The following is a 9,624-nucleotide window of genomic DNA, read 5'->3' on the forward strand; positions in this document are numbered from 1 at the left end:
AGTAACATTCTGAAGCTTATTCAATATAGTAAAACCTTCCTATTTTGGAATTGATGTGGTAATCTTAAATCTCTTGAGCATCTAAACTGATTTTCTCTTTTCCATAAAATATCCTGTTAATGTACAAAAACAAAAGACACATCTGACTCAACAAAGATGCCTTACACAATAACAACTGCTGCAGCAATTCATTTGCTGCTATACCGACTCATACTCTGAATCATCACATAAACAACAGTAGAAAACTACCCATGTTGTGGCATCTCAACACCACAAATGGCTACAGTATGGTATACCACAATGAAAGTTGCATGGACACAAGCTACACTTAAGGATACACAAGTGAAAACTATACTGATCAAGAATCACAAATTCTATCCTTGCACAGCAAGCTCTTCTAGCATACCACTGCCATCACCTGTTAGTTATTTCCTTAGTCTCTCTTAGAAAAGAATGTAGTAAATTCACACATTGCAATGTCTGGCTGGCCACTCACTTCATACTTCCCACACACATGCATTCATGGATGAAGGACTACTCCTAAACATGTACAACACACACAGTTGCATGGTATAAGAAACTTGTTTTGCTTTGATTTTATAGTTACATGATAGGAAAACTAGCACTCACATCCCTATTTTCTTCATCTTAAAATTTTCAACCATCATGGACAGTAGTTATTCACTTTATTCCAAGGAGATAAGGTTTTATTACAATTTTACTCAAAATCATATTGAGTGGCTTGAGATTCAGAGCCATAACTTTTTCTTATATTGTGTGAGTATCAAATCAAATAAAACAAGAAAAGAATGTCATATTAAGCCAAAGAATAAATGTATTACCAACAGAATTGCAATCAAATCACATAATTTTCCATGAGCACATTAGCTTAAATTATAGAAGATTACTAAACCCAATGTCAAGTAGATATAGAGAGATGCAATAGATGACAAGTATCTTAGTATAGAAGGGAACATTTGAAATACAAAAATCTGAGCCATTTTTGGAAATTTACACAAAGGTAAATCATGGTGGTTGTTGTAGCATGTGTTACAACTTATGATGGCATGCCTTGGATATTCAAAATCTATATGATGCATGTGGAAAACTGACAGAGAGTGAGGGAGCTTGTGAATTCCATAAGTCAGTGCTGAAGTTGATGTGAATATGTATTTGAAAAAGTACAAATTCACATGTAGATGTGTGGCTAAAGACAGGACTGAATCAAAAGAAGTGGGATTGAGAAAGCAGAAGGCAGATGTAAGAATTCATGAACAAAAAATTAAAACAGTAGTAAAGCTGTGTAAAAATGAGATAAAGAGAGCATTTAACTTTCTCATACTTAGGTACATGTATAAAAAAAAAAAAAAAAAAAATACTACTGTGCTGGTAAAAAAAAAAAAAAAAAAAAAAAAAAAAAAAGAGAGAGAAATGATCAACTAAGAGCAACCTAAGAAATGCATATTATTTAACATTGTGAAATAAGAATATAAAGTATTTAAAAAAAACATGGGATATATCTATGAAGACTGAAAACAAATTGTGGGACACCTCAACACATGATGTATAACACAGAGAGGTAAAAACACAAGATTTCCATGTTATAAATACTAAATGGTCCCAATTTCATAAGATTCCACTTATCTTATATTCCTTTTCAACAAAAATATACATGGCCCACATATAAATGTTAGTATCCATAATTTAAGATCTTTTTAAAATTTCAGGATCGGATAAAGACAGCCTGATATTTTTCAGTGCCTCAGTAGCTCAATTCTTACTTCTGCTAATCACAAACAACAGTTCACACACATACAGTATTCAATCTTCTTCACTAAACTCTTCCCTCCATGTGCAACTTTCTTGGACTATCCTTAATGGAGATCTTTCCTAGAAATTGCACATCTCTCCTTTTATTGAATCATCTTCCATGTGCTGTACATTCTGTATTAACTTAGTTAATTCTTTTCTTCTTGACACATGTATGGAACTAAACATAATAATCAAAATCTAGCAACACCTATGAAGGACCATATGTCACTGACATTTAAAAATGATGGAGTAAAATGTATATATGCTTAAGCACTGATGGATTAAATGTGAAACATACATAAGAGGTTAGAAGATAAAACCAGACATGTTAAAAGATGGAAACATGTGGAAAAGACATTATAAAGGTGATACAGATTCATATATGGTGGAATTTCACCTACACAACACTGAACATTAACAGTATGCAGCCAAATGGCAGTGTGTAACTCTCAAGTCTTTCAGTGATTCAGTCTCTCACAGTTCATACTTGAATCTATTTTCATGATTTCTGCCATTATGAAATTATTGACTACATGTTTCCCATTTTAGCAATCCTACTGCCATAAATTTCCTCTTCATTCTCCTCCTTGCTCTATCCACCTTACTGATGCCAGAATAAGGTATGTATTAATTCTTCTCATCTGTAAACTCTGGAAACCTTGGTTTTCAAACTTTTTGTGTTTTCTGATCTACAGAGCAGCAGATGGTGATGTTCTTTTCCAAAATTTTATTTTGTAGCCCTTGACTATCTTTGTATGAAAAAAAATGTCAATATCTAATTTAGAAGTCTACATGTAGGTTGTTGGAATAACATGAGAGAAAATGGTGTAAAAATGAAAAGAGTATTGTGAGAAAGAAATTAATGTTTGGCTTGCTTTGAAGGGGCAGTTTCAAGCTTGTGTGGGTCAGCCATTATTACCTGCTGGTGAAAAGTGACTTCTGTGGCCACTATTTGGCTGTTGAAACCTTATACTTTACAACCACAGAGAGACTTTTTAGCAAGGATGGATGGAATGTCTGGAGGGTTGCAGCATTTAAGATTTAAGATTATATTTCTAACAATTTCAATAAGTTGCATAGTTTGGTCTTCAGGATGGATTGTCCAACTTTAGATAAAAGTACTAATGTTGCATGTAATGTGAAAAGAGAGAGAGAGAGAGAGAGAGAGAGAGAGAGAGAGAGAGAGAGAGAGAGAGAGAGAGAGAGAGAGAGAGAGAGAGAGAGAGAGAGAGAGAGAGAGAGAGAGAGAGAGAGAGAGAGAGAGAGAGAGAGAGAGAGAGAGAGAGAGAGAGAGAGAGAGAGAAAACATATTGGTATGCTTTAAATAGTGCAGAGAGAACATCATTAATAAAATACCTGAGACCAGATCAGATGATGACATAATTTGGCCTCGTTGACAGAGAATTTATTACAAATTTTCACAGCTACATTTCTTTATAAGCACACCATTTGTTGACACCCAAACTCTCATAACTGTGTGCGGAATGAAGGTGTAGCCCTGTACCAGCAATTGTATATTTTGTGCCAGCTTCTTTTCAGCATCATACATTGCTGTGAGTCTTGCCATGAACAGTTTATGTGCTCAGTGGACTACAACTCAACACACACCATCCCAGACTCCTCAGTCACACGTGTATGTGCCAGCAAATATGCTAATTACAATATGTAAATACAAAAATAGAAAATATCAATTATTGTGGGGTGAGGCTGGATATTTGCAAGAAGACAAGAAAATATTAGAAAGCATAAATGCATGAATGAAATTAAAAGAACAGACCTCCTCAAAGAAACATAAATAAAATATATATATATATACAGATTATTCGCACCTTATACAGTGTCAGAGATATACCAAATATCAACAATGGAGCTTGTTCTTGTTGAGTATGTCAACTACTCAATAGTCAGTACTCAACAGATCAAAACATGATATAAAAAATTTCTGGCCACAGTTAGTGAGTACCTGACTGGCGCCAGCTCTTATCTATTTTGGTTTTTATCATAATATGACATTATGAACATTATGAAGAACACATGGTAAAACATTTATCAAATGTAAATTATATTAGTGGACTGGAAGTTAGTGGAAGCTTGAGAAGTTAGCAAAAATCCTAATCATCTAATGAAAAAAAGTTAGTTTTGGTATTTAGTGGTTAGCATATTAGCAGAACCATGCCCACCACTACACACACACACACACACACACACACACACACACACACACACACACACACACACACACACACACACACACACACACACACACTAGCAAGTGAGATGGTACTACAATTTGTAGAAAAAAATTAGTGAGAAAAAAATTACCAACATTTGAAAGAAAAGAGAAAACCAAATTGTGATATAAATTGATGAATGAACCAGATGAATTTGATGGAAAACACTAACCATAAATGAATAAAGAGACAGAATATTTGATGGGATACAAGAAAACTGTTAAAAGAAAAGTACTTGAACAACATACAAATGTATTTATTTCCCCATAAGATACAAGCAAATGTTTGGAATAAACTAATAAGAAGGAAGAGTGGTGAAGAGGTGAAGAATGTATGCCAATAGAATAAAACACTGGATAAATATATGTAAATATAAAGACTGGACCACACAAGTGTAGCTCAAGACCTATATGTTAAAACAATGTACATGTGCCTGCTCTATTTTTCCATCTTGCCTGCCCACTAAATATTGCTTATGTTTGAGATGAAGTGGAACAGCACAGTGCTCCTCCAAGATCTCAAGTTCTAATAGCTTGCTTTTCTCTAACAGAGATGAAGAAAGGTTGGTACCACTTTGCTTCATATTCATTACTGGGGCTACAAATATCTCTCCACAAAAAAGTAGTATATACTACAAATAATGAAAGGTAAACATAATCTGACAATACCATATTTTAAAGATTCACATAACACAGGCATTTAGGTATGTCATTCTGGGCCATATCGCTCATTAGCTATATTATAACATTTTTTTCTTCTGAAATTCAATAAAAAAGTATGGGTGTAAAATGTGTTCAAAGGTTGGAGGGACTGTGAAAGAGTGAGCTTGTTCACTGTGCTTGTGTAGTTCATAACTTTACTAAGAAACTTCATAATCCATAAAACAAACTTGCCAAATCTTTTAGAGCTGTTTCATAAATAGTTTTGCTCATAAGTACGATACAAGGGCAAAAAAAATAAATAAATAAATAAAATAAAATAAAATAAAAAAAATAAAATAAAATATAAATAAATAAATAAATAAATATATATATATATATATATATATATATATATATATATATATATATATATATATATATATATATATATATATATATATATATATATATATATATATATATATAAACATTTTTCATTGACTGGAAAGGCAGGAAAATATCTTTTTCCATGTTCCTATATACGTAATAGCAAATGGATAAAGTGCCTCAAGTTACATGTCCATGATTCTAAATCACTCAAGTGACTTTTCATGTAAAGTTGTGAGAAGTATGTACCACAAACTTGAGTCCTTAAAACTAGACTCAAAACAAGTCCTTACCACTATAATATTAGTTCTTCCTTTAATTCTAACACATTGACACTGCAAGACAAGAGAGGTAGCAATGCATGTCTTCTGTTTGATGTTACTAACACCAACTGACCACTCACTTTATTCATGCCAGGAAATAATAACAACAAAGTAATATTACATGGCATCAAAGATAACTTGTCAAGTGAGACAGTGTCATTTAATGTGACAATTATTTCAAAGGAATTTTGTGTAACATTATAAAAATACAAAATCCACCTCATTTCCTATTGGCTGGTAGCCATAAATCTAACTACTTGAGCTTCTGCCAATGCTAAATTAATACAAATGTAAAGCTTCACAAGAAGAAATATTTAGCAATTATTTCATCAACTGCATGTTCTATTAAACATCAATATTTTTGCATTGGGATAGTATAAAAAATAAATAAATAAAAAGGCATTGAATTATCACATATAACTATCTTAGCTTCGAACTATGCCACAACAGCAGCTACTCTACGGCAGTGAACAGCAGCAAGGGATCATTCTGAGGTGTAACTCTTTATACCACTAGCCAAAAGTTCATCAGTCAAACAGCATCATTAATGCTTTGTACAAGTAAAACAGCTGAGCTCCTTTTCTATTAGTCTTGAAGTCAATGATAAATGAAAACTTGTGACAAGTTGTTTGTTGCAAATTTCATGTCTAAGTATACAGCAAAATTTATTTTGATTTTCAACTGATTAACTTCAATGAACATGGTTTTGCACAAAATATTACAGCACAAGGCATTGGTTGATGCATGTCAAAAAACCTGCATGTTGTGGAAAAACATTATTTGTGGTAAAGCATTGGCACAACTTTGGCACAGACACAATATATGGAATGCATACTAATATATATATATATATATATATATATATATATATATATATATATATATATATATATATATATATATATATATATATATATATATATATATATATATTTAAGTCCACTATGTCTACTAAGACAGGTAGCTATGTATTTGGTAAAACTTGACTGAATACTACTGAACATCAAAGTGACACAATCTATGTATATTAGCTTATTTCAAGATCACATAGTTCATTTTGTGTTCTGCATGCCTAATCTCCCAAGCTTATCTAAGTGATGGCAGTGCATTACTCCTGGGAGTCTGTCTTACTACATTAACACATAAATAAAAATAATAAACATTAATAAAGGTATTATTTCTGAAGATCAAACACCATGAGGTGCTTAGGTATTGTCCAGATATCAGTCAAACCATACAAACATTATGAATAATTCATTTTTTGTGCTGACATGTTTCATGCACAGTTATGTCAAGAACCACTCACACACACACACACACACACACACACACACACACAAAAAAAAAAAAAATAAAAAATAAATAAATAAATAAAATAAAATAAAATAAATATATAAAAAAAAATAAATAAATCAATAAATCAATAAAAAAATAATAAGTAAATAAATAAATACATATATAAATAAATAAATAAAAATAAATAAATAAATAAATACATAAATAAATAAATAAAAATAAAATAAATAAAATAATTAAAAATAAATAAAATAAATAAATAAATAAAAATATTAAATAAATAAAAGAAATAATTAAATAAATAAATAAATAAATAAGTAAATATATATATATATATATATATATATATATATATATATATATATATATATATATATATATATATATATTGATGATTATATACATATATGAAAGATTCACTCACACATATTAAGCATAATCATAATGCAAGATTTCTATCTTGCAGTTTTGATTCTGAAAGCTTTAAATTTCACTTGCATATGGTTAATGTTTTAATATGACCTTTACTATCACATAAAGTAATGGCCTTGTTATGGTGCACCCTTTAGTCCTCTCATAAGTTGTGAAGCATGGCAAGGATGCTATACAATGACTATGTAAATTCACGTTTTATCTTCTTACATACCTATTCATTTGAGCAAAATGAAACGTTCATTACTTTAAAGGAAGATGTGATAACTTGAGGCAGACAGATAGATTCTGCTGAATTGAATGCTGAAATAATAATGGAACATTTCTATTATTAGTATATCATGTGGATTAAATGTGATTAACCTTTCTACAATTTTATGACTTCCTACAAATCCATTACTTTTCATGACACTCTGTCCTTTTTTAAAGTTAATATAAAAGACATTTGTCCTTCAAAGATAAGTCAGATGCCTATCACTAGCTTAATATAACCAGCTGAGCATCAGACATCAAGTCTGTGTGCAGCAAGTCTGCCACAGCAACAGCACCGCAATTCTGTCATTACGTAGTGATATTGTACAAAATGTTCCAGTGATGGGTAGAAGATAAGAAGTGTCATATTTACATATCCTTACTGTTTAGAAAATGAATACATAATCACAGCTTCCCCCTATTGCCTTTGAATGTGTTGGGGAGGTTACACTGATAAGATGAGCTGAATGTAAAAATTAAATGGTGATTTGTCATTTTCAGTGTTCTTGAAAACAAAAATATTTCTATATGTATTCAAATGATTTGTTTAAATTTTCCATCCATATGCTACAAATCTTGTAGCATGAAACTTTGGTGATAATCAAATAATGAGTTACAACCTCACCACTGTTGTCATACATGTAAATAAGTGACCACTTCTATCATTATGTGAGTTGTTTCACTCACATAACACTGTTTACTACAATTACTACTCATTTCCTTTTAGGTGTTCTTTTAGCAAGTCAACAAATTCCATTGCTTCAGCTTCTTTCTTCTTCTTAACATAAAACTCAATACATAATTCTTGTAATTTCATGGATGAGTCTGATGAACTTAAATCTGCATCTTTGATAATTTCTAGGTCAGACAAGCTCAAGAGAGCCACTGAAGCTGGATTATCTTGAATAGCATTTAGGAGATTACAGGCTTTTTGGGCATCATCTATGGCAGAATCAGGCTCATCAGAAACTAGTAAAAGGTTACTTGGTACTGATAGAGGTGAAGGCTTCCAAACTTCATCACCAGACAAAAGAATAAGCTTTGTATCAGGAGGAATAGTTTCCCAGTAGTCTTCGTCCACAGCAGTTCCATCTTCTTCCAGCACCAATGTGACAGTAGTTGGGTCTGGCAATCCAAGCTTTGCTGCACCCTTCTGTACTGCTTCATTAAAACTGCTTGCTACCACTCCATATCTCCTCTTCCTGTCTTGAGACCACACTCGAACTGGTTTATTCATTGTTACTCTGCTGGAATTATAATATCTTGTTAAAATCTAAGCTTCTCAATGTCAAAAAGTAACACTGACCTTATTCAGTAATGCCCAAAAATAGACATTAATAAAACCTGCTATTATGTATGATGAAAATACCTCTTATGCTTATGCTGGTGATACATAGAGCATGTTTCAACATACTCAACAACATGCTGCCGCCTGACGCGCCTCGCCCTGTCCGTGCCACCAGACACCACAACAAAATAACGCCCCTGAAGGCGCCGCGCACGGACCGGTACAGACTCTGTGCGATTCCCACCATGGTGCGAGCCATCAATCGATAGTATTTCCCTCCTAGATTAGACTTACCTTTAGGATTAATGTTAAGTTTTCCCCATCCCCTATGTACATTTTCAGTTTGTCAACTGCCTAAATAATAAACCGTTTATTATTATTATTATTATTATTATTATGAAGTTGCAATTCCTTTCTTGCACATTCCTTCAACACTGAATTGTTAGAGAAATCTTTCTCAAAGGCAAAAACTTTTCCAGTGGCAAAAGACAAAATCAGATAGCAGTTGAGATGTCATTGCAATCAATACTTTTGTATCAAGACCTGTAATGGAGGCTGTCAAAAGGTACACAGATTGGGAAAAAAGCATCCAATAAGATGTCTGACAAAAAAGTAAAACTAAATCAAAATTTCCAAAATGGAGGAGGCCTTAATAGTTCAGATGTCCCAACATTCCTCTCTTGAAAAAGCTGTGGTCATAGAAAAGGGGGAAAAAAAAAAAAACAAAGTTCCAAAGTTTAACAATAAAAGGAATAAAAGTGACAGTTAACATTACATGAGTGATGTAAACAATATAAGGATGACATTAAGTGTAAGCTGTGCAGTAAGGCTGTTGGATGCAGCATTGCAGCAGTGTGGGAAGGTGCAGGAATTCCCTTCCTGGCAACATTATCACTTCATCTCCAACCAGGCTTACAATATCTCACATGTTGGTTATTTAGTATCTAAGATAATCTTAAAAT

General features: G+C 32.3%; 1 protein-coding gene across 2 annotated transcripts in view; it reads right to left on the reverse strand.

Moving 5' to 3' along the window:
* Positions 1-8,047: 8,047 nt before the first annotated feature.
* Positions 8,048-9,624, reverse strand: part of LOC135101241 (uncharacterized) — a 5,928-nt gene continuing 4,351 nt past the window's right edge. The window contains exon 2 of one of the 2 annotated variants that reach the window (XM_064004918.1): positions 8,048-8,621. In XM_064004918.1, the coding sequence (XP_063860988.1) occupies positions 8,084-8,611 (528 nt within the window). In that variant the 5' untranslated portion in view covers positions 8,612-8,621 and the 3' untranslated portion in view covers positions 8,048-8,083. The remainder of the gene's footprint in view (positions 8,622-9,624) is intronic. The other variant, XM_064004919.1, reaches the window with a different exon arrangement.

The sequence above is a fragment of the Scylla paramamosain genome, chromosome 6 (genome assembly GCF_035594125.1).
Source record: "Scylla paramamosain isolate STU-SP2022 chromosome 6, ASM3559412v1, whole genome shotgun sequence".
Lineage (NCBI taxonomy): Eukaryota > Metazoa > Arthropoda > Malacostraca > Decapoda > Portunidae > Scylla > Scylla paramamosain.